This window comes from Hemitrygon akajei, chromosome 8 (genome assembly GCF_048418815.1).
Source record: "Hemitrygon akajei chromosome 8, sHemAka1.3, whole genome shotgun sequence".
NCBI lineage: Eukaryota > Metazoa > Chordata > Chondrichthyes > Myliobatiformes > Dasyatidae > Hemitrygon > Hemitrygon akajei.
Window position 1 is genome coordinate 92,711,823 of NC_133131.1, and position 26,996 is coordinate 92,738,818.

At 39.8% G+C, this 26,996-nt stretch overlaps 1 protein-coding gene across 4 annotated transcripts in view; it reads left to right on the forward strand.

The window, feature by feature from the left end:
* The window catches only part of ica1 (islet cell autoantigen 1), a 119,098-nt gene that overhangs the window by 70,249 nt on the left and 21,853 nt on the right, over positions 1-26,996 (forward strand). For 3 of the 4 annotated variants that reach the window (XM_073054162.1, XM_073054163.1, XM_073054164.1), the window contains exons 10-12: positions 4,148-4,197; positions 5,744-5,824; positions 5,932-5,991. In XM_073054162.1, the coding sequence (XP_072910263.1) occupies positions 4,148-4,197; positions 5,744-5,824; positions 5,932-5,991 (191 nt within the window). The remainder of the gene's footprint in view (positions 1-4,147; positions 4,198-5,743; positions 5,825-5,931; positions 5,992-26,996) is intronic. The other variant, XM_073054165.1, reaches the window with a different exon arrangement.

Consider the following 26,996-nt stretch of genomic DNA (forward strand, 5'->3'; position numbering starts at 1 on the left):
TGTGCATCCTAACAGCCCTGGCTGAGATTAGGCAGCTCACATTCTGCCTGTCCCATAGGGTTCATGGCCACTCTGTAGAAGGAATTTATCTACTGCATCATCAGTTTAGAATGCTTTCAAGTGAATGTGCAATTCATACTTCCATGTTCATTTGAGATTATTCTTCAACTGAAAGTAAAAATAAAATGCTTTCTTTAGAAGTGACAAGACTGCTGCACTTTTAATTAGCTTTAACTGTCTTATTGTAATAAATTAGAGTGCCAGCTTTCCTTGGTTATGTAACCGAGCTTTCCTCGGTTCCCTGATGACAAATTCTAGTTCTTGGTCTCCAAAAGTTTTGTGCCTTATTGTAACAAAGATAATTGGGTGCTTGAATGCAAGCCCATTAGTCTGAAGTGTGAACTATCTCTCTTTTTTTACATATTTGGCTTGGTCTGCATTTTCTATATTAATTTTGGATTTCCAGCATCATCATTATTTGTTTATATATGCACTGCCATTGATCAGGAAATGTTGTAATCTTGCCATTTAAAAAAAACACTAAAGTATCAAATACTGCAGTTACTCTACCTGCGCTCGTGGGAGGGAGCAAGGAACTAACCTCCTGGTTTTCTATTCTCTACCATTTTCACAGTCTCCCACTGCATAATCTTCATATCTGTAGGTGATTGGACCCAATAAGCTTCAAACTTCATGCTATTATGTCAGCGCCCATAATGTCCTTTCCACTTCGCTTTACAGGTACTGGCTGGCATACTTATACATCCCTTGTAGTTAGGACCATGGGAGAGGTTTGTTTACTCACAAGGAGAAGATACGGGATGGTGAAATAGGTAGTGATAACATCCATCTCCACCGCATCTGCTCTCAGGATGAGGCTTTTCATTCCATAGTGAAGGAGATCAGAATCAGAATTAAATTTGTTATCACCGGCATGTGTCGTGAAATTTGTTAACTTAGCAGCAGCAGTTCAATGCAATACATAATAGAGAAGAAGAAAAATAAAAATAAAATAATAATTAATAAATAAGTAAATCAATTCACAGTATATGTATATTGAATAGATTAAAATCATGCAAAAAACAGAAATAATTGTGTATTTTAAAAAGTGAGGTAGTGTTCATGGGTTCAATGTCCATTTAGGAATTGGATGGCAGAGGGGAAGAAGCTGTTCCTGAATCACTGAGTGTGTGCCTTCAGGCTTCTGTACCTCCTACCTGATGGTAACAGTGAGAAAAGGACATGTCCTGCGTGCTGAAGGTCCTTAATAATGGACACAGTCTTTCTGAGACACCGCTCCCTGAAGATATCCTGGGTACTATGTAGGCAAGTACCCAAGATGGAGCTGACTAAATTTACAACCCTGTGCCACTTCTTTCGGCCCTGAGCAGTAGCCCCCCACCCCCCACCGCCATACCAGACAGTGATGCAGCCTGTCAAAATGCTCTCCATGGTACATCTATAGAAGTTTTTGAGTGTATTTGTTGACATACCAAATCTCTTCAAATGCCTAATGAAGTATAGGCACTGTCTTGCCTTCTTTATAACAGCATTGATATGTTAGGACCAGGTTAGGTCTTCAGAGATCTTGACACTCAAGAACTTGAATCTGCTCACTCTCTCCGTTTCTGATCCCTCTATGAGGATTGGTATGTGTTCCTTCGTTTTACCCTTCCTGAAGTCCACATTCAGCTCTTTCATCTTACTGACGAGGAGTGCCAGGTTGTTGCTGCGGCACCATTCCATTAGATTCCCGTGTCTTCAAAGAAAGGGGCTCTATCACCTTATCAGGGATAGGATTCCTTTTGTCTTCACCTACCACCCCACTAGCCTCCACATCCAGCACATAATTCTCTATAACTTCTATCATCTAGAGGTCGCTCCCTATGCGACTTCCTTGTCCACATTCCTCCCCACTCATCTCCCTCCTGGTACTTATCCTTGCAAATGGAGCAAGTGCCAGACCTGCCCCTACACCTCCTCCATCACTACCATTCAGGTGAGGCAGTACTTCACTTGAGAGTCTATTGGGGTCATCTACTGTATCCAGTGCTCCCCATGTGGCCTCCTGTATATAGGTGTGTGCTGATGAAGATTAGGAGACCTATGCTCGGTCCACTGGAAAAAAACAGGATCTCCCAGTGATCACCTATTTCTCATTCTCCTACCCTTTATCTCTTTCACCAATTAACTTTCCAGCTCTTTACTTCACCCCTCCCCCTCTCCTGGTTTTCACCTATCACCAATCACCACACTGCTTATTTGTCTTGTAGGTGATGGAAAAGCTTTGTCAGGAAATGAATTACATACCACAATGTACCCAGCAATTCGTCTGCTTTTTTTGCCACAGTATTTCTGAATTTCTGATCAATGATGATTGTCTAGAATATTTATGGTGGATAACGTCAAGGGTGAATGGTTATTACTCTCGTTAAATGGTAATCATGTAGCCAACAAGACTATAGGGAAGTGATGCCTCTATTGGTATTAAAAGTTCAATCCAAAATCAGGGTCTTAAATCTAAAACGATGTTAACTGCTGTATTCTTGATTTTGCATGATAGATCAAAAAAACTTAACAAAAATAAATTATAATTCACATAATTATGATAAATTACTACCTTGGAAAGAATTTTTGCAGAGTTTACATTTTAAGACAAAAATCTACCTGACTGACAAGAAGTTAAAAAATAATATTCAAGCAAAAGAAAAAGCTAATATTGCTTATACAATCAACATACCTGTGAATTGGGAACAGTTCAGAATTCATGAAAGGAGGACGAAACCATTGATACGGAAAGGTAAAACAGAATACAGCTAAAGTGAGGGGGAAAACTAAAAGTTCCTACAGAGATGTAAGAGAAAGGATTATCAAAAGTAGACATGGATCCCTGTAGATAGTTACCAGGAGAAATCATATTGAGGAAACAGTTTTCATTATCCCTTCTGTCATTTTGAATATCTATCAGATCTCAGCTGGCATAAAGGTATATTAAATAAGTATCATTTGCAGTTTAGTTGGTTGTACTCCCCAGAAATTCTACATACAATGCCTAGTCTTGATTCTTGAACATTAGTATTCAGACTGACACTTAAGTGGAGTGCCAGAAATGCCAGTCTAAAAGCTTCTGTTTAAAAAAAATACAGTATGTAGCATTCTTTTGAAGTGTATAGTGGGTTATCCCCACTTTTTGTGATCAATATACATCGACACATGGGATTACTACAAGAAATATCTGCTCATTATTACTTTGTTGTTTTGAGGACTCTGTATGCAAATTAGTTGTCTTGTTTCCAATATTCCAGTGTGAAGTGTGCTGCAAGTATACCCTTTGTTAGCTGTAAACAAACTTTGTTAGTTTGAGACATCCTGAGTAGTGTAAAATGTGCACATCTTCCATTTTTCTTTTGCCTTTGCTGTAAGGAAAACAGTGCAGGCTTCTGTAATCTTGTCATATCTCTGAAGTCACTGATCCCTGTCACAATTACAATAAATGTACTATATGTATATTCTGGTCTTCTAAGGCTTTGGCATTCTTCCTAAAGCTTGGTCCCTAGAATTAGCTCTACATGCCTCATGAACCCCACCTATGTTTGAAAATCGTTGGCAGCTTCTCCACAGCAAAATGACTGCACCTCTTTCAGTGGGGTCTGACTGCTGATGGTGAATTACTGTTCATGACTACTTACTGCCACTGATCTATTGGCTGAATGTGGCGCCTGGCAGCTGTTAGATTGGCCCACTAAAGGGAGTACAAAACCGAGACTTCAAATCTACTGCATGCAAGTCCACGGCATTGTAAATAGTACTGCTATTTATTCCCCAACAATCTCTCCCCATTGCGGTGATTGTAAAAGTAGTGAACCACCAGGGGTGGAGGTTGGAGAATGATTGGGGCAGATGATTATTGGGAACTGCATGCCAAAAATAATCACTCAAACTTGAGAATAGTCTGGCCTAAATCTGACCCCTGACCCAGCAATATGGTGGCTCTTAACTGATTTCTCAGTTCAGGGGAAATTAAGTATAGACCCAAATTGCTATGGTTACCAGTTTTATTCTTATTCTATGTTAAAATAAAATTTCAAAAACTGATAATTAATTGTACAACTTGATAAATTTTACATTTTGTCATTCTGTCTGATAGGCTTATCTCATTAAAAGAGGATAACGAAAATAAGGAATCTATTACTTCAGGTAAGGTTCTGTATCTTGAAAAGGTTCACTTGTAAAACCTGTGACTTATATAGGAAAATGTATGCTTTATAGTTCAATACTTTTCTGCAAATACAACTTGAAATGAAACTGGCCAAAGGTAGTTAGTTATAAGCACAGAGGGTTAGTTATCAACCTTTGTCTTCATTAAGGTTTGCATGATTTCCAATTTTCAAGTTCTCTGAATACCCTGTTCCTTTTAAAATACTTACCTTATTTCCTTCAAATCATCTTTTAAATTTTTATCCCCTATATTAAGTGGTAATAGTTTGGTGTTCTAATCATTTTCTATGTTTGAAGAGAAAAGAAAGTTGCCACAAGCTTTCATCGTCATTCCTTTCGTAATAATTTTGTGCTTTCAGCTGATCAACTGGTAGCAGCAATTATTCCCTTTATTTTAAGATTTTTCAAATTTCAGATGTTTAACATCAGTAATGTATATTAAAATCCCAAGAAGATAGTGGTTGGATTCCTTGAATTGCCTTCCTTACAGTAGTAACATGCAGTACCTGATTAATTTGCTGAGCCACACAAGGACTAGCCACTAACCACAGCCACCACTTACTCATGTCCACACTGCACTGTCACCTGAGGGCCCAGCAATAAACAACCGCTTAGGAGAACATCTTGCTCAAATTGAGTGATCGTGCTGCTCTCTCCTTAGTTTCCATATTGTTCCAATAAAATTCGTGATGAGCTAGAAGAACACCATCTTAAGTTTTGATGTGCAGTGTCTTGCTTTGCACACTTGATACTGAGTTAACAAAAACATGGATAATGATTCTGATTCTTCCATTTCCATTTCCTCCTGACCTACCCTTTGTTTCTTGTTCCAGTACAATCCCTTTTTGCTTTGCAGCAACTAATCTGTTTGCCATCCACCCGAACACAGAAGTCCCCATTTCTTCTTTTTAAACTCCCTCACAATATTGGAACTGGGGACTTCTATCAGCAAATGAAAGGAGTGAGAAATAAAGATTCTTGAAATGAACCATTTTCTCCCTGAATTCCTCAGTATTTCCAACATGTTTGTTATATAGCAAGATGTTGTATCCCGCTACTATAAAATTACAATACCTTGTCAACTTGGACAGTAACTTCTCTGTAACTTCAGTCAATTGCAAAATCTATTCTTATTTTCAAAAAATTGACTAACCCCACCACCCAATGATTGGTGGCAATTAGACTGAAGATCTGTGGGTGTTCTGTTGGTTCCCCATTGACCATTTATATATTAGAAAATAACTACCAGTGGAGCCTCAGCAAAAATTACACCCACAACACTCTACTAGAGTTATACTTGTACCCTGTCAAAATCGTAACACAGGGCTGGAATTTCAAATTTTAAAAAATACTATTTGAGATTTGGAATAAAAAGTTGAAACAGTATCTTGATTGTGATTTCTGTTTTCCCATTATCTCCCAAAACATTTTGTAAAATCTCAACTTCAGTAATTTTAGAGTTACGTGCTTTGCTGACAAGTAACTACGTTTACTAAAATCTGCATTTGTATTTGAATGCTTCCAGATACACCTCTGGCTCCAGTAACAAGAAAAGATGGCTTTTCAACTTTGCAAGCCAAGTCTTCAAGCAATCAGCATGAATCAAGTAATAAATTCTTAAGTGCATTTTACTGCCACACGTCAAGTATTCATTTTCTACTTGTTGAGGTGTTTGAACAAGTACTAATGATTTTTAAAACTTGCCCTCAATAGAATGTATAGATGATTTGTTAGCTCTGAAGAAGGAAGAAAAGCCAACTTTGTCTCCAAGTGGTAAGTGCTAAACTAAAGCTGTGACTAATCTGAACAAGTTAATTAGCTGAAAACGAGTTAAGTATTGATCAAATTGAAGTAATGGAAAAATAATAGTTGCTGCAAGATTACTATCTTTTTACTAATCAATTTGAATTTGATTTAGATGAGATCCTTAACACTGCATAGAGATGGACATTTAGTTATTGGCACCTGATTGTCTTCTGTGAAGGTTTATTACACATATATATGGTGTCTTGCTTTCTGCATTCATTCTTATACTGCTTCACTTTTCTTATTGATTACACTTTTTCTATTTTTTTATTAATGTATGAATATTTATGTGTTCATGAACACAAATTTCTATCATGTTTTCACACTATAAAGTCAAAATCCCAGAGATATTCCATTGTATGGTTTACCAGCAATTATGAGGCAATTTGCCCTCTCATTGATGTATCTGGTTTTTAAACTCTGTACTCTTTATTAATGAAGTACCAGAGAAGAGGCAATGCAGCGTTATGAAGGATAATAGCTTTCTCTTGGTCATGGAAACGAACTTCTGCATTTCTCATAAAGTAACCCAAATCAAATTAATCGTAATTTACTGAAGTTTGTGACCTAAACTTTAAGGGCAGGATTATTTTTGTACCTTGCATTTACATACACAAAAAAAAATGACAGAGAAATATTCTTGTCCTCCTGCCAATTTTATGATTAGACAGCAAAATACGATGTATCCGTGGGGCTAGAAATTAGCTTGTCCAGCACAGATTTTATTTAAACAGTATGATCTCCTATTGCACCCAGTTTGAATCACAATTCACAATATTTTGAAATGCCTGGTGCTACTTTCAATGTAAATGCTTGAAGTACACAAAAGTAACTTGAATCCTTGCCAAGCCAAGTCATGTCTTTGCACCTAACAGATAATGTGGATCGTGTAGAGGAATTCAAGTCTGAACTGCAAGAACAAACCCCATACCCATACCATTTTAAAGATTCCTCAACTGTTTATGGGTATATTTGGACATTCACTTGGGACAGAGCTCATTTTGCTTATCTGAGCTGAATTTTTGAGCTGTCAGCTTTACAGGCATTCACTTCTATTACAGTGAAGGTTGTTATAATTTTAAGTCAAAGTGCTGATTTTGTAGCAGTCCTGTTGAACCTCATTCTCCATCAACTAGTAGGTCAAGGACACCATTTGGTTGCCACTACACCATCTGTAAGATGGATTTCAAATTTCACAGTTATAACCTGGAATTTATTTTACTGGTTTTCATTCTCTGAGCTATCCACATAACTGCATCACCATGAACCTCATCATAGTTGCAGGCAGCCGTCGATCCCAGGGGATTGTGGGTTTGTGTCTCTGATGGACCGTGTTCTCTCCAGGGCACAAGTCTGGGCAGTAAGATTTGAAGAACGGACTGTTGCCCATGCAGCGGGTTCCCCCTCTCCACGTCACTGATGTAGTCCAAGGGAAGGGCCAGCGCCGATACAGCTTGGCACTAGTGTAGTCGCAGAGGTTGCCAGAGCAAAGTTGTAAACAACATCAAACTTCCTCAGGGACCCCGGCGCCGGATTTCATCCCTGGGGTTTACTCCTGAAGCCTTTCCCATGGGTGGGTATAGCCACAAGGCAGCAGAGGTTTTAAATCAGAGTTTTCCTTCTCCTAAGCGGGCTGCCATCCAAGACTGGCGGGCCCCACCTGCCCGAAGCAACTGGTTTTAAGGTGCCAGCGGTAGGCCTTTGCCCATTCTCTTGTCAGTAGAAACAGTTCCGCTGGGCCTAGTAGCTAAGCCACACGTGAAGGCCAAGAGTTGGACTTGGTTGTTGAAGGCTGCTAGAGACACATGCCATTTGGAGCACTTTATAGGTAGTGGGAGCTTATCCCCACTACCACCGCTGGCTATGACAATCTTAGAAACCACCATGAATCTAGTGGGTCATAAAGGTTATTTCTCAATATTCTTGGTGGGAATTGGGAAAAATCATTAAATATTGATCCTCCATGAGCAATTCTGAGAAGAACCCTGAAACCCCATTGAGATTATTTCTTGGTATCATCTCATTATTGTTGATAATCTCAATACTTGAACCTAATTGTCTTTCTTTATCAATCTTTTTTATTAAGTTTCAAATAGATAAACGTAACAATGACAGTGATACAAAGAGATGGGGATTACATGAATAACGGTTAACGTATACAGAAACAGACTCCGAGTAACATGTGTAATCTAAGCCTCCCAATTTCTTAGTAACTAAACATGAGAAAGATTCAAAGAAAAAAGATTTCACAAGAGAAAAAAAATCCCCCTAGACTAACAAAAAAAAACAGAATAAAAACAAAACAAAAGCTGGGCGGCCTTGTTTCATCGTTATCTGTCACTAACTCTGCTGCTCCTCTATACATGAACAAAAAGTTATTGAGCTTGGACCTAATTTTGAGAAAAGAAAACTCCAATTCACCATTATAAAGTTTTCTTTACACTAAACATACAATTATTGAGCAAAATCTCAACTACTGGAATAACTGTGGGTTGAGCAACATCTGTGGAGCAAAAGATTGGCTGGCTTTCGGGTGGAGACCCTGTATCAGGACTGAGAGTGAAGGGAAGATGGCCACCATGTAGAAGTGAGAGTGTGGGATGAGGTGGAGCCTTGTAAGCAACAGGTAGAATCAGATTGCGGGGTAGAGGGTCAGGGGATATCACCAACCTCTTGTGTGGAAAAGCTTGGTTCTCCGATTTCCCCCTCAAACTCAGGAGCCTGTGCTCCTCAGTTCTAGTCTCCCCTGTCTTGAGTAAAAATGTCCTCTCTACAGCCTGCATAATTTTATTAACCTTGGGGAAAAATATTCTCTCGAAGGCCCACATGATTTTATAAACCTTGGGGGGGGGGGGAATACTCTCCCTAAGGGCTGCATAATTTTATAAACCTCAGCACTTCACCTTTTATGTTTCGGTGGGAATTAATCCATCCTGTATGGTTTTGTCTCATCAGTATAATGCTCCATTCCTGGCAAGCACGTTTAAACAATGTGTACCAACGTTAGCAGGTGTTTTCTAATTGTCATTACAGACAATGGGAGCAGGTTGATCAAAGTTGGGATTCCAAATATTTGATGCATAGGAAGGACAGGCAAAAGGGAAAGGAAATGGCGTGGTGCTCTTAAGGGAGAGGGTCATTGCAGGGTTAAGAAATTATCTCAGTTTAGGTCAGATTGAGAGTCAGTGTTAAATGAGAATCAGTTTAGGTTGAGCTAATAAACAGCAATGGGCAGAAAACATTTTTTGTTCCTGTCTGTAGGCTTTGGGTGAACAGTAACAGTGTAGATCGACCACAACCAAAACTATTGCTGGCCTTTCTGCTGCAGAAACTGTTTGCTGCCCTCTTGGGGGCGATGGAATTTCTAGGCCACATGTTATAAAAATCATCCATAGTTAAATTGATTATAAACACCGTAATTGATTATGGTAGAGAAATGATTTGTGAGAAAGTGAGTACCTGCAAAAGAAATGAAGTGAAAAAGTAACCTTTAATAAATGTAATTTATCATTCTCCGTTTCTGAATTTTCTCAGGTAATTAAACCTCGTGTTCTGGATATCAAATTATTTCACAGTTCCCTCGAAAAATGAAACCTTTGCCATTCCTGCAATTATTGTGGATATTTGTGTTTACAGGAACTCTTGGAAGGGTGATGATGCCTTTTATTTAAATGAAGTCTCACCATCTGCTTATAATTTTTTACCACTTCCCAGCCCATGTTCCCTACTCATCTGGCACTTTGCCCTGAACCAGAAAGCATGGTTGTTCATCTGACACCGTTTAAAAAAAAAAATGCTGCTTTGCTATTTTCTACCAGAATAAACAACCACACATTTTTACACATTATACTACTTGCTGTGTCCTTGCCCATTTATGTGGCCTATCTCTGCCTCTCTGAAGTTGGTCTGCGTTCATCACAAAGCATTAAATCATCAAACAAAAACCCAGATATATTACTCCTGGGCCCTTGTCCAACTCTTTGTTGTCGATTGTGAACAGTTGAACCTCTAGTGTAATTTCTGCATCAGTTACAGCCTCCCAAACCCCAAAAAACAGCTTTATTTAACACAAGAGTCAGGAGCATGGGTGATGAACTGAGAGCGGGGGTCAGTACATGGAACTATGATATTGTGGCCATTACAGACACTTGGCTGTCACAAGGGCAAGAATAGCTGTTGGACGTTTTGGAGTTTAGATGTTTCAAGAGGGACAGGGAGGGAGGTAAAAGGAGGGGAGTGGCATTGCTAATCAGAAATAGTATCACAGCTGCAGAAAGGGAGAACATTGTGGAGTGTTTGCCTACTGAGTCAGTGTGGGTGGAAGTCAGAAATAGGAAGGGAGCAATCACTCTTTTGAGATTATTATATAGACCAACCAATAGCAACTGGGGAACTGATTGGGAGGCAGATTTTTGAAAAATGCAAAAATAACAGAGTTGTCATGGGAGTTTTAAACTTCTTTAATATAGATTGGCACCTCCTTAGTGCAAAAGGCTTGGATGGGCAGAATTTATTGGGTTTGTCCAGGAAGGATTCCTGACTCAATATGTAGACATACTGACGAGAGGGGAGGCCATACTGAATCTAGTGCTAGGCAGTGAACCAGGTCAGGTGTCAGATCTCAAATTGGGAGGGCATTCAGACAGTGACCACCAACTCCCTGACCATCACTATAGAGCTAGGAGCAGAAGGTATGGGAAAGTATTTAACTGGGTGAATTATAATGCTATTAGGCAGGAACCAGGGAGCATAAATTGGGAACAGATGTACTCGGGGAAATACAACAGAAATGTGGAGGTTGGTTAGGGAGCACTTGCTGGGAATTCTGTGTAGGCTTGTTCCATTGAGGCAGGGAAGGATGGTAGGGTGAAGGTACCATGCTTGACAAGAGATATGGAGATGTAGTCTAGAGGAAAAAAAGAAGCTGCCTTGGGGTTTAGGAGGCAAGGATTTGGCAGAGTGGCCAGAAAGGAGCTAAACAAAAGACTTAGTAGAGTTAAAAGGGGACATGGGAAGGCCTTGGTGAGTAAGATTAAGGAAAACTCCAAGGCGTTCTACATGTATGTGAAGAACAGGAGGATGACTAGAGTGAGGGTAGGACTGATCAGGGATAGAGGAGGAAATATGCGCCTGGAGTCAGTGGAGTTAGGGGAGGTTCTGAATGTATATTTTGCTTTGGTATTCACCAGTGAGAGGGATCTTGATGATTGTGAGCACAGTGTAAAACAGGCTGATATGCTTGAACATGTAGATAGTAAGAAAGGATATGCTAAGACTTTTCAAATATATGGCATAGGTAAGACCTTGGGGCCAAATGGGATATACCCCAGGTTATTATGGGAAAGAAAGGAAGAGATTGTTGTGCCCTTGGCAATGACCTCTGCATCCTCGTGGCCACAGGAGTAATAACAGAGGATTAAAGGGTTGCAAATGTTATTCCTTTGTTCAAGTGTTGACCAGTGAGTCTTACTTCAGTAGTGGGCAAATTATTGAAGAGGATTTTTAAGGGACAGGATTTTCGAGTATTTGGAGAAGCATAGTCTGATTAGGGATAGTCAGCATGGCTTTGTGAATGGCAGGTCGATCCTCAAAACACTAATATTTTGAGCATGCGACAAAGCACATTGGTGAAGGTAGAGCAGTGGATGTGGTGCATTACTATTTTAGTGAAGTGTTTGATAAGGTTCCCCATAGTAGGCTCATTCAGAAAGTGAGGAGGCATGGGATCCAGGGAAACTTGGCTGGATGAATACGGAGTTGGCTAACCCATAGAAGTCAGAGTTTAGTTGTAGACGGAGAGTTGGTGACCAGTGGTGTTCCGCGAAGGTCTTTTCAGGGACCTCTGCTGTTTGTGATTTTTATAAATGACTTGGCTGAGAAAGTGGAAGTGTGGGTTAGTAAGTTTACAGATGGCACGCAGGTTGGTGGAGTTGTGGATAGTGTGGAGCATTGCTGTTGATTGCAGTGGGACTCTGACAGGATGCAGAGCTGGACTGAGAAGTGACAACTTGGAAAAGTGCAAAGTGTTTCATTTTGGAAGATTGAACTTGAAGGAAGAATACAGCGTTAATAGTATAGTTCCTGGCAGTGTGGCGGAACATAGGGGTCTTGGGGTCCACAACCTTAGTTCCTTCAAAAGTGCCATGCAAATTGATAACGTTGTTAAGAAGACAAATGTATGGTGTTTTGGCCTTCATTAGTTGGGGGGGGGGGGGGTGTTGATTGAGTTGAACTGCAAGGTAATGTTAACGCTTTATAAAACCCTGGTGGGACCACACTTGGAATATTGTGTCCAGTTTTGGTCGCCTCATTACAAGAAAGATGTGAAAGCTTTAGAGAGGATGCAGAGGGGATTTACCAGGATGCTGCCTAGGTTAGAGGGCATAACTTATGAAGATTGGTTGAGTGAGCTGGGGCTTTTCTCTTTGGAACAAAAAGATAAGAGGCATAGATAGACTGGATAACCAGAGGCTCCTTTTTTCCCAGAGCAGAAATGGCTAATATCAAAGGGGCATAATTTTCAGGTGATTGGAAAAAGGTATAGGGGGTGATTCAGAGTTAAATTCTTTACACAGAGAGTGTTGGGTGCATAGAACATCCAGCTGGAGGTGGTAGTAGAGGAAGATACATCAGGGGCATTTAATAAACTCTTTGACACGTAGATGAAAAAAAATGGAGGTTTATGTTGAAGGAAAAGGCTAGATAGATCTTAGAGTAGGTTAAAAGATTGGCACAATATCAGGGGCTGAAGGGCCTTTACTGTGCTGTGGTGTTCTATGTTTTATTTTATTTCTACGGTTTTTTTGTCTATTATTAATGCATACTGGTATATTACCCCCAATACTTTGTGCTGTAATTTTGCTTAATAATATCTTGTGCAGTTCTTGAGAAAGACTTCCTGAAAGTCCAAATGCCTGACATTACCTGATGTCATGCTCACTAGTTTATAGTTACTTACTTTTCCTCTTCCTGCCTTTTTAAATAGCAGGCTCACATTTGCTACTTTCCAATCTATGGGAAATGTTCCAGAATCCATGGAATTTTGGAAGAATACGACTGGTTCCATCACATCTCCATAGCTGTCACCTTCGATACCCTGAGAAACATGTCTTTAAATTCTACAATCATAATCTGCTTTCTTTCCCACTAATTTCCCATTTACTCACCCCGTATACTTTTTAGTAAAGCTGACTTCTTTGAGTACCTCATTAATATTTGTTCCTTGGTCACTTTGCAACCAAATTTGTGGAATAACTATTAGGTCATACTTGTTTCCATTAGCTCCTTCAATTCATCTACCTTTTTTATGAATGCTCCAAGAACTTAAGTTAGGATCCTTCCATTTTATCTATTCTTTCCCCTTTCTGACTCAGATTTAAGATGTATTTTTATATATTTATGTCCTCCCTTTCAGGCCAACTCTGGTTACATTACTAACTGTGATACTGTGTTCTGCCACTCCTCTTAAACTTTCTGAATTTCCACTTTCTAGTACTTCATTACTATCTATTTAGTTTACAGTTCTATTGACAGGTATAGTTAGTTAACTCTCAAGGACATGGCTTTAGCCAGTTTAAGAGAAGCCTGTCACAGTGGACTTGAAGGCTGTTTTTTCCTTGTGTATCTTTGAACTACACATTCAATTCACTGAATTTATTAACTTAGTGTAAATCTTCAAATGGCTCAGGTAGTAATCTGGAGATTTTCACCTTTGAGTTCTGCTTTTTAATTGGGCCCTAGTTTCTTGTATTTGTTTGCATTATGCTTGACCTTGATTCCAGCATGGACTGCAACAATTGCATTTCTTTCCTCCCAGTCAATTTTCTTTTATAGCCTGAGGAGATTTCCTTAACTCTGGCTTCAGAGAAGCAACACAGCCTTTGGGACCCATGTTTGTGCTACAGAAAACATTCATGATCCTTTGAAGTCCCTTTTCATTTCACAATTTGAACAGAGTATTACAGAGATATTCTCTGATACTCCACTCGTATCAAACCTTGTGCCCATCTGCTCTATTCTTCCAGTTGCTGGAAAGTGGTATCAGCTTCCAAACTTCAGTGTTTCCAACTAGATTTCTATACTTGTCACAGCATCAGAACAAACTTTTATCCAACTCATAAATGACATCCTGTGTAGTTATGATCAAACTAAACTGCCTCTTAATGTTTTCCTCAATCTGTTTCCAGACATGGTTGAACGTTTATCAAACGTGTTTCTATATTTGTCCAGCTAAGTGGGTCCACACTCATCTGCTTCCACTTTAATTTATCCAGTAGCAGCCAGAGATTTGTCTAAACAGCTTCTCTTCACATCATATCAGGAATTCTGAGGGAAGTCTTCTTGACTCCTTCTTATTTTTCGTTTACATGTTGCCTCTTGGGAACATTCTTTGGATGTATAGCATAAGTTCATATGTGTGCACTGTCTGACAGTTTTACCATTGCTTTTCTTGACTGCTGTTCCGTCTCGTCTGACTGGTGGATGAACAAAAATGCCCTTTGACTAAATACAGGAAGTTCAGACCCATTGTTTACATTCCTTGCCAAAAGCTTAGTTCTCTAGGTACTGGCTCCATCATTTTTCTTGATAGTAATTTAAGGTGAAAATTAACAGTTGGTCCATATTTCTCTTGAAAGTTAAGTTAATCTGGAATTCTATTACTAGTATGTGTATGTTGTGTAGGCCTCTGTTAGTCTCAAGAAAGTTTGGAAAGTTTCCAGGGCACAACCCTGGGCAAGGTTTTTTTTTATATGGAAGACCGGCAGTTACCCATGCTGCAAGACTCCCCTCTCCATGCCACCAATGTTGTCCAAGGGAAGGGCATTAGGACCCATACAGCTTGTCATCAGTGTCGTCGCAGAGCAATGTGTGGTTAAGTGCCTTGCTCAAGGACACACATGCAAGCCTCAGCCAAGACTCGAACTAGCAACCTTCAGCTAACTAGACGATCGCCTTAACCATTTGGCCACGCACCAACTAATACGTGAATGTGCACTGTCTCCATCACCCATTATTTAACACTGTTAACCTAGAATTTAACACAACCATTTATTCTCAGATGCCTCTTGTCTGAGTTTCTCCTGATCTGTCTTACTTCTTTGTGCTTTGAAGCCTCAGAATACAGAGGGGTTAAGCAGGCTAGGACCTTAGATATTGGAGCATAGGAGAATGAGGAGTAATCTTATAGAGGTGTATAAAATGAATTCAGTCTTATTCCCAGAGTTGGGGAACAAAGAACTAGAATGAGCAGGGGTAGATTTATTACGTATCTGAGGGACAATTTTTTCATACAGAGGTTTGGTCTGCATATGGTGAAAGCTGCTGAACGAGATGGTTGATGGAAGTACATTTAAAACATTTGAAAGGCACTTGTACAGAGTCAGAATCAGGTTTATTATCACTGGCATGTGATGTGAAATTTGTTAACTTAGCAGCAGCAGTTCAATGCAATACATAATCTAGCAGAGAGAGAAAATAAAATAATAAATGAAATAAAACGTAATAATAAATAAGCAAGTAAATCAATTACTTATATTGAATGGATTAAAAAAAATGTGCAAAAACAGAAATACTGTATATTTAAAAGAAAGTGAGGTAGTGTCCAAAGCGTCAATGTCCATTTAGGAATCTGATGGCAGAGGGGAAGAAGCTGTTCCTGAATCGATGAGAGTGTGCCTTCAGGCTTCTGTACCTCCTACCTGATGGGAACAGTGACGAAAGGGCATGCCCTGGGTGCTGGAGGTCTTTAATAATGGACACTGCCTTTCTGAGACACTGCTCCCTGAAGATGTCCTGGGTACTCTGTGGGCTAGTGCTCAAGATGGAGCTGACTAGATTTACAACCTTCTGCAGCTTCTTTCAGTCCTGTGCAGTAGCCCCTCCATACCAGACAGTGATGCCGCCTGTCAGAATGCTCTCTACGGTACAACTATTGAAGTTTTTGTGTATTTGTTGACATACCAAATCTCTTCAAACTCCTAATAAAGTATAGCTGCTGTCTTGCCTTCTTTATAAATAGTTTGATATGTTGGGAACAGGTTCAATCCTCAGAGATCTTGACACCCAGGAACTTGAAACTGCTCACTCTCTCCACTTCTGATCCCTCTATGAGGATTGGTATGTGTTCCTTCGTCTTATCCTTTCTGAAGTCCACAATCATCTCTTTCATCTTACTGACGTCGAGTGCCCGTTGTTGCTGCGGCACCATTCCACTGGTTGGTATATCTCACTCATGTATGTCCTCTCATCATCGCCTGAGATTCTACCAACAATGTCAGCAAATTTATAAATGGTATTTGAGCTATGCCTAGCCACACGGTCATGTGTATATAGAGAGCAGAACAGTGGGCTAAGCACACACCACTGAGGTGCGCCAGTGTTGATCGTCAGTGAGGAGGATATGTTATCACCAATCCGCACAGACTGTGGTCTTCCTGTTAGTAAGTCAAGGATCCAATTGCAGAGGGAGGTACAGAGGACCAGGTTCTGCAACTTCTCAATCAGGATTCTGGGAATGATGGTATTAAATGCTGAGCTATAGACAATGAACAGCATCCTGACATTGGTGTTTGTGTTGCCCAGGAGGTCCAAAGCCATGTGGAGAGCCATTGAGATTGCGTCTGCCATTGACCTATTGTGGTGATAGGCAAATGGCAATGGGTCCAGTTCCTTGCTGAGGCAGGAGTTCAGTCATAACCAGCCTCTCAAAGCATTTCATCACTGAAGATGTGAGTGCTACCAGGAGATAGAGGCACATGGACAGGAAGGCTTTAGAGGAATTGCGGGCAAGAGGGGCTGACTTGTCAGAGCACCTTGGTTGGTATGGACCGTTTGGTCCAAATAGTCTCTTTCCATGCTGCCTGACTGTAAAGTTCCAGCTGTCATTTATACTTGATTTTTTTCTGGCTTTCTGCCGCATCAGCCTGTGAGCATTATCCGTTAACAGAAAAGTATGGCAAATATAACACACGCTAGCTGGGTGTTTAGCTGATCAGCTGTGGTGGGAGATGACTATATTGAGAGATTTATCCAAAAACAGGGAAGTGGCCACAATTTTACTTTCAGGCCCTTTGAGTAATAACCAGCCATGGGAATTTTGAAGCCAGTTGGAAGCTTCAGAAATTAAGTCACACTTCCAAATTTGAGGAATTCAAAATTAATTTCTGTCAATTTGTTTAGGGTGAAATGGGGCTTAATACTTTGAACATTTGGAGCTTGCGACAAAACCACACTGAGGTTGATTGAAGTGCTTCCAGAGAACGAGGCAGTTATACAATTGAATCGACTTTATTACTCACATTCGTCACATACATGAGGAGTAAAGATCTTTACGTTACATCTCCGTCTAAATGTCCAATATGCAATTTATATGGAATTAGATACATTATTTCATGTATATGGGCCTGATCTCACAAGATACAATTGGCAGTTGAATAATTCACACTGAATAATCTTCTGAAGTGACTGGTGAAGTTGTCCATAAAATGAACATAACATGGTATATGGAACCTCAGATGCTGCTTGATAAAGCTGACATTTCTTGGATGTCATTCTACAGCTCTTCAGAAGAGTTTACATATAGAGGAACATTCTCATTGGGAAACCTAAAAGTGGCACAAATAAGGGAAAAGATATGACAGATTAATTGGCAGAAGGATAAATTAAATACACAATTTAATATAGAATAACTGAGAAAAATGCTGGTCTGTACCTTAGGCATTTTAAATAAATGCACTGTAATTTCTTCCATAACAATGGATAACTACAATGTATTAAAAAGACCAGAGAATGGCATTGTTCAGCATTATGACTAGAGAAGGAAATTGAAGTTATAATAACAACTGCCACATAAGTGAAGATCCTACATATTTCTTTTGACACAAAGATTAGGACAGTATATTGTTGCAACCAGTTTAATTGCACAAGCAGATGAACTTCATCTTTTCTGATAATGCCATTGTTCTAATATTTATGACATAAAATTTTCACTGGTTTCTTATAATTGTTTCCAAAATGTAATTCCAATAGTAGGCTTTGTGCAATTTATCTAGAAGCCTTTGTGCCTGCATCCATGAATATTTTCAAACGATATGTTTCCCAGGTTCTGATGGTTACTTTGTATGTATCAGGTATGACATATCTAATTTGCATTCACCCCTCTTGTCCATGCGTATTCTCAAAACTACCCATTAGTTATTACACAGAACCAATCTAATTCAGATTGGGAAAAAAATAATAAAAATGGAAATTGGGTAGAGTTTGTCTATTAGGATGACATCTTTTAGACCACTTGTTCAAGCTCGGACTTTCTGGTTTTCTAGCCCCAATTAATTGAGTTTCATTTGAATTTCCTGAAAACTTGGAAGTAGTAATAGCAAGAGGGATTAAATGGATATAAATGTGCTCATTCCTAACCATGGAATGAAAATATTAACAATTGGCAGTAATTTTATTTCTCCTTAGGACTCAGCATTTGTGGCCTTCTGATCATACCTTACAATTAATTTGACTCTGATCATACTTCACAATAACTTTGAAAGTCATCCAGAAGGGCCGTTAGCTGAGTCAGACAAATATTTCTAATCCCAAATGTGGCCATTTCATTAAGATGAATGGTGTGTAACACCTGGTACATCCCAATTATCACTTCTGCATTCCTGAATTGAATCCAGTGATCTGTGCTAAGCAACCACGTTTATGTACCTTCTGATGGGCTGTGAAAACTGAAGAAAAAGCCCAGATTCCCACTGGTTATTTTTCATAAATGAAGGGTTTAGCTGTAATATCCCCAGTCCAGTTCATACTTGCAGCATTTGTCACAGATAAATATTCTGGTTTCATTTCTTTCATTCTGTTCCCCAGCATCAACTAGAGTTAACCGTAAAACACTGTGGTCCTAAATCTTGATCACATTCCCCTTCGAGTCTAAACTTGGGCTACAATGTTCAAACTTAATCCAGTATTCCATAGTGCATTACTGGTCAGGGGATACATTACAGCAATGTGGCCCTGGTTCTTTACCATGCTCCTGTTACTGTGAATGCATAATTTACAATGATTTTTTAAATAATTCTGTTTCTGAGAACTGAGGTGAATTATTATACATTGGCTATTTATCATTGTAGAATGTTTTAAAGATGTTGCCATTTTCAAAAACAAATCTCTTGACATTATGCAAACTCAAGGAAATCTGCAGATGCTGGAAATTCAAGCAACACACACAAAATGCTGGTGGAACGCAGCAGGCCAGACAGCATCTATAGGAAGAAGTACATTCGACGTTTCAGGCCGAGACCCTTCGTCAGGACTAACTGAAAGAAGTGATATTAAGAGATTTGAAAGTGGGAGGGGGAGGGGAGATCCGAAATGATAGGAGAAGACCGGAGGGGGTGGGATGAAGCTGAGAGCTGGAAAGGTGATTGGCAAAAGGGATACAGAGCTGGAGAAGGGAAAGGATCATGGGATGGGAGGCCTAGGGAGAAAGAAAGGGAGAGGGGAGCACCAGAAGGAGATGGACAGCAGGCAAGGAGTGATTGTGAGAGGGGCAGAGAGAGAGAAAAGAAGAAGAAAAGGGGAAATTAATAAGGGACAGGGTAAGACGGGAGGGGGCATTAACGGAAGTTAGAGAAATCAATGTTCATGCCAATTTCTCTAACTTCTGTTAATGCCCCCATCCCTTATTTATTTATTTGTTTATTTATTATTTTTTCCCTTTTTTTCTTCTTTTCTCTTTTTTTCTCTCTCTATCCCTCTCACAATCACTCCTTGCCTGCTCACAATCTCCCTCTTGTGCTCCCTTCCCCCTTTCTTTCTCCCTAGGCCTCCCATCCCATGATCCTTTCCCTCCTCCAGCTGTGTATCCATTTTGCTAATCAACTTTCCAGCTCTTAGCTTCACCCCTCCCCTTCCTGTCTTCTATCATTCCGGATTTCCCCCTCCCCCTCCCACTTTTATATCTCTTACTATCTCTTCTTTCAGTTAGTCCTGACGATGGGTCTCAGCCCGAAATGTCGACTATACTTCTTCCTATAGATGCTGCCTGGCCTGCTGTGTTCCACCAGCATTTTGTGTGTGTCTCTTGACATTACTGTCTTTTTAAATGGAAGTGGAAGAGACATCTTACTGCTGTAATTAATGATCTATTTAGAGACATTATGCCGAAGCACTATTAGAAGCAACACCAATTCAGTTACATAAAAACTTCATAAATCGTGTAAGATATAATTGCAACATTATTTGTGTGCATTTTACTGTTGCAGAACAGATTCAGCTGTGGTGTTGCATCTGTTCCTCGCCCAATGAAGCACTACGAATCTGCAAGCAGTGTGACCTAATAATTAACACATATGCAACATAAGTGCCAGGCCATGAATACCTCCATTAAAACTTGCCGTTTAGTGATATTATCATTCCCAAATCCTTCGCCACCAATATGTTAGAGTTGCCGTTGACCAGAAAATTATCAATATTTGTCATTGGAAACACTAACTACATAAACCTGTAACAACTGAACCGTAATAAGGTATAAGACATAGGGGCAGAATCAAGCCAGTTGATCCAAAGGGTCTGTGCCACCATTCCATCATGGCTGATTTATTATCCCTCACAATTCCTTCATCCTGCCTTCTCCCTCTAAGCTTTGACACCCTTCAAGAACCTGTCAACTTCCGCTTTAACTATACCCAATGACTTGGCCTTCACAGCCATCTTTGGCAATGAATTCCACAGATTCAATATACTCTGGCTAAAGAAATTTCTCCTCATCTCTGTTTTAGAGGGACCTGGACTTCCCCCATGAAAGGAAACATTCTCTCCATGTCCAATCTATTGAGGCTTTTCAATATTTGATAGGTTTTAATGAAATAGTCTTTCATTCTTCTAAACTCCAGCGACCACAGGCCCAGAACCATCGAATGATCAGCCATACCCGGGATAATTCTCATAATCCTCCTCTGGACCCTCCAAATAAGAAGCCCAAAACTGCTTACAATACTCCAAGTGTGGTCTGACCAATGCCTTATTACATCCTTGCCTTTATATTCCAGTCATTTCAAAATGAATGTTAACATTGCATTTGCCTTCCTTATCAACAACTCAACTTGCAAGTTAACCTTCAGAGAATCCTGCGTGAAAACTCCTGAGACCCTTTGCACTTCTGATTTTTGAATTTTCTCCTTGTTTAAAAAATAGTATACATCTTTATTCCTTTTACCAAAGTGCAGGACCATACAGTTCCTTACACTGTATTCCGTCTGCCTCTTCTTTGCCCATTCTAATCTTCTAAGTCCTTCTGCAGACTCGCTGCTTCCTCAACACTACCTGCCCCTCCACCTATCTTTATATCATCTGTAAAGTTGGTCACAAAGCCATTAATCGCATCATCCAAATCATTGACATATAACGTAAAAAGAAGTGGTCACAACACCGACCCCTGCAGAACACTACTAGTCAGCGACAGCCAACCAGAAAAGGCTCTCTTTATTCCTACTCTTTGCCTCCTGTCAAACAGCCAATCTTGTATCCATGCTAGTATCTTTCCTATAATGTCATGCACTCTTATTAAGCACCCTCATGTGTGGTACCTTCCCAAAGACCACTTGAAAATCCAAGCAAACAGCATACACTGACTCTTTGTTGTCTATCTTGCCTGTTATTTCATCGAGAATTCCATCAGATTTGCCAGGCAAGATTTCCCTTTAATGAAACCATGCTGACTTTGGCCTATTGTATCATGTGTCTCCAAGAACCCTGAAACCTCACCCTTAATAATGGACTCCAACATCTTTACAAGCACTGAAGTCAGGCTGACTGGCCTATCATTTTCTCTCTTTTGTCTCCTTCCCCTTTTTGAAGAGTGGGGTAATGCTTGCAATTTCCTAGTCCTCTGGAACTATTCCAGAACCTGTTGATTCTTGAAGGATCACTACTAATGCCTCCACAATCTCTTCAGCTACCTCTTTTAGAGCACTAGTATGGGAGCCATATATCTATTTTCTACCTGTACTGCATTTTGTGTTGTGTGTTTATTATGCTTATTGTGATAGTTAATCACATGGGTTGGGGCATGATAGAAGTGAATAGTTTAGTTACGTCTTCATGCCTTGTCTTTGGGGTCAGTCTAGTTTGGGTAGAGCTAAGGGGTGATATCTTTACTGTTGCTTGCTTAATTACATTTAAAATTGCTTATTTATGTTTGAATATCCTTGAATACGTTTGAGAACTTTTGGCTTAAATACGTTTACTGCGCTAAGCCTATTTATTTTGTTATATTGCTAGTTTAGTCTCATTAGTTTTTATCACTTCGAGGTTCTTTGTTAGCTAGCTTCTTAATAAAATTTTGAATGTATTCTTTGATTCGGAACTTAGTTCTGAATGAATAGCACGTTGTACAGGATCAACCGCCTCCCCCCCCCCCCCGTCATGTTTTGGTTTGTTCGAGTAACCACTACAACTGGGGAGGAGTCCTTCTGGTCCAGGTGGCTTTTCTACCTTCAAACCTTTCACCTTACTGAAAAACTTTTGGTATCTTCTTTTATATTATTGGTTAGCTTCATATTTTATCTTTTCCCTCCTTACGGCTTTTTAATTGGCTCCTGTTGGTTTTTAAAAGCTTCCCTGTCCTCTACCTTCCCACTAATTTTTGCTCTATTATATGCCCTCTCTTTTGCTTTTATGCTGTCTTTGTCAGCCATGGTTGCCTCATCTCCCCTTAGAATGCTACCTCTTTGCAATGAATATATCCTGTGCCTTCCAAATTGCTCCCGGAAACTCCAGTCATTGCTGTTGTGCCACCATCCCTGCTTGTGTCCTCTTTCAATCAACTTTGACTCACTCCTCTCCCATGCCTCTCTAGTTCACTTTACTCCTCTGTAATACTGATACATCTGATTTTAGTTTCTTCTTCTCAAACTGCAGGGCGAATTCCATCGTATTATGATCACTAGCTCTCTAATGAAATCTGGTTCTTTACACAACACCCAGTCTAGAACTGCATTTTCCCCTAGTGTGTTCAACATAAGCTGCTCTAAAACCCATCTCATAGGCATACTAAAAGTTCCTTCTCTTTGGATCCAGCACCAACCTGATTTTCCCATTCTACTTGTGTATTGAAATCCCCCATGACTATTGTAACATTTTTACATTCAATTTGTTCTGTACATTCTGGCTACTGTCAGAGGCCCGTCTAAAACTCCCATCAGGGATTTCACCCTTGCAGCTTTTTAACTCTGTCCACAACAATTCTACATCTTCTGATACTGTGTCACCTCTTTCTAAGGAGTTGATTTTGCTTTTTACCAGTAGAATCAGCCCACTCTCTCTGCCTACCTGCCTGTTCTTTTGATGCATTGTGTATTCTTAGTTATTAAGCTCCCAACTATGATCTTTCAGCCACAACTGAGTGCTGCGCACAACGTCATACCTGCCAATCTCCATAATTACACGACAAGATCACCTACCTTATTCCATGTACTGCATGCATTTAGATATAATACTTCCAGCCCTGTGTATATAACCTTCACCTTTTTCAATCTTGCCCCCATGTTAACATAAGTTAAATTCTTACCCCTTTCTAAACTTTAAGTCTTTTTATTTATTCTGGAGATGTTCGTAATCATTCCTGCACTCTCCTTCCCTTTTACTTTATCATCACTTTTCCAAACTATTGAACCTACTATTTAGTTTAAAGACGCTCGTCCCACTGACTGCAATTTTGCTCAATCAACTGCCTCTCCTTACTCATAGTCTCACTACACACTCCTTCTACTTGATTCTCCATTTCTGTTCTGTGCAGTTTTTCATTGATTCTATTGTCTTTCTTTGTATTTACTGTGAATGCCGGCAAGAAAATGGATTTCAGGGTAGTAAAAGATGACATGAATGTAGATTGATGATAAATTTACTTTGAACTTTGTCCTCCTTGAGTTCAGGTGCGAACTGCCTTTTTTGTACAGGTCATGCCATCCCCAGAAGAGATCCCAGTGATCCAGAAATCTGAAAGCCTGCCCACTATGTCAATTCCTCAGTCATGCAGTTAACTGCTAATGCATTCTATTCTTACCCTCACTGACACATGGCACGGGCAGCAATTCAGAGAGTACCACCCTTGAGCTCCTGCTTTTCAGCTTTCTACCTAACTCCCTATATTCTTCTTCAGGACCCCATCCCTCTTCGTATCAATAGTATGATGACTTCTGGCTGTTCAACTTCCTTCTTTAGAACCCTGTGGACCCAATCTGAGATGTTCCTTATCCTGGCACCTGGGAGACAACGTACTATCTGGGTGTCTCTTTCATGTCCACAGAATCTCCTGGTTGCTTCTCTAATGGTTAAATCTTCTCCCCCATTCCCTTCTGAGCCACAGAACCAGAATCCTGGTCACTGTGGCTTTTCCCTGGTAAATTGTTTCCCATGGTATCCAAAGTAGTATACTTATTATTGAATGGAATGGCAACAGGGGTACTCTGGACTGTCTAGCTATTCCCTTTCCCTCTCCTGGCTGTCACCCAGCTACCTGCTTTTTGCATCTTGGGAATGACTACCTCCCTGTAGCTCCTATCACCTTCTCATTCTCCAGTATGAACCAAAGGTCATCCAGCTGCTGCCCCACTTCCTTAACATGGTACGTAAGGTGCTACAGCCTGATGCACCTCATGCAGATGTAGTTATCAGAGAGACTGGAGCACTCTCTGAGTTCCCACGTTCACATGAGAAAACACCACTGACCCTGGGCCCATTCTTCCTGTACCAGCTATGCACTAATCGAGAAAAGAAGAAAGAAATTTACCCAGATCATTTGCATAAGCCTCTTGAGTCAAAACCTGAAACTAATCACTCTAACACTGTCCCGCTCCCACATTGGCCACTCTGGTTAAACCCACAATCTCTTTATTGGCCTTTTCCCAAGTGTTTAATATATCACGATGATTGAACTCCGCTGAAAAATCAGGAAAGGCCCTGAGCTCTTTTAAAATCTCGGGCTACCTCACTGAAATAAGCAACTGTTTGTGATGATTAAATCACTTCCTGCCATCACCATGTATAAGGCACAGATCAGGATTATGTTGGATATTCACTGCTTAACTGGATTCGTGCAGCTCCAACAATGCATAAGAATCTCATCAGCAGGTTTGACTGGGTTCTTTCCTTCACCCTAGGCAGTAATTCAGCCAGTGGCTACAGTGTGCACCATTTATAAAAGGTATGGACATTTCTCACCTAGACCACTCTAACTGCATCTCACGAACTTTCAATCTCTATCACTGGAAAGGACAAGGGCAACCAGTGCATTGGAATGCATATCCTCCTGATTCAGAGGTGTTCCTATATTATCGGTAGGTGAAACTCCCTTCCCAACAGCACAGTGGGAGGTTCTTCACCAGGACTGAAGGTGCTACCATCTTCACATGGGTAATGTGGAATGGATGTTGCCAGTGACACACAGATCTTGAAGACGAATGAAACTGATATCAATCACTGATGTGCATTTAGTTTTTTTGTTGCATTTCAGGGTAGCCCTGACAATGTTTGAATTAGATATCTGCCCTCACTGATGTGATTCACAGTGAGTCTCCTTGGTGTTCATTTTCTGTTGTTGTCCAGCCACCTGCTATGTGGAAGTTGTTCACCAGGCCAGTGTTTATTGCTTGTTGCTAGGTCTCCACTTCCATGTCAAGAACTGTTTCAGAAGACTTAGCTGTGTGAGGAGTCACAGATGGGTCAGATAATGCAAGGATGGATATCTTCCCTCAAGGCATTAGTAAATAAGACAGATGTTTACAATAATCCAGTAGTTTCAGAGGCACCATTACAAATCCTAGAATTTTGTTTCAGATTTCCTTAATTACTTTGAATTCCACAATTGCTATGGTGGGACTTGAATTTGTCTTTGGACCCAGGCCTCTGAACACATGTCTAGTAACTGAACCATAACCCATCATTATTGTATAATACTCTCATATTCAGGTGTACGTTTTGACAGAACTATTAGTAACTAAAATTTTACATAGCAACATTATATTAATGTCCAAAATTAGAATGTTAATAGAATTTTGTGGTTCTTTTCAGCAGTTTGGTGTTTTAATGTTTTAATCATAAAATATAGCAATATTATTAGCAATATTAATATATTTTCCTTGGATAACTCCCACATCAAAGCAATTTTGAGATCTTGCCATTCTTTAGGGTTAATTGATATCAAATTATATCAGTTCATATGGTTTATAGCTACTTAACATCCAGGTAAGAGAAAGGAATATCCATAGCAGTCTTGTCACTTGGATAATGAACTTCGGTGTTAAAATAGCAATCAGGGATAGGGGATGAAAATTGCTTTCAAATGAAATGTAAGCAGATATCAGAGCTATTAAAAATTATCTTACACTGTATGATAATGACTTTAAAAAGCATGTTATTTCATTAGCAAGATTGGCAAAGAATTGATAATGGACCAGCTAATTTCAATCATTAACTGAACCAGAGTGATGGAATTACTGGTGAAAGCCTGGAATGCTTATTGCTTGGCTGCTAATATTCCTGTGAGACAGTGCACTGTACAGGGGAATCTAAGCAGGAAAACACAAGTTTATTCATGCCATGTCATGATGTCTTGTTCAGCTGTGGCTGATTATACACCAGAAGTGATTTTGTGCAAAAACTGATGATCCTCGTCTTCTACTATGTTGGAACCAATAACACTGATTTTCAAATGAATAACATGGGAAATGTCAAGCTGATGACAGACTGAAACCACATATTACTAAAAGGAAATTATTCTAAAATTATCTAAAAATTAGCAGGGAATAAAATGCAAAAAACCAAACCCAAGCTGGATAATGTGTTAAGAGAAACACAGAATGTTAGCATAGTTATGTGTATGCATCCAGAATAAATAGAATTTTAAAAAAATGTTTTTCAAGGAGCAGACATTAAAAGAATTAGAGTGTTCTATTGCAAACTTTTTACTCTATTGACAG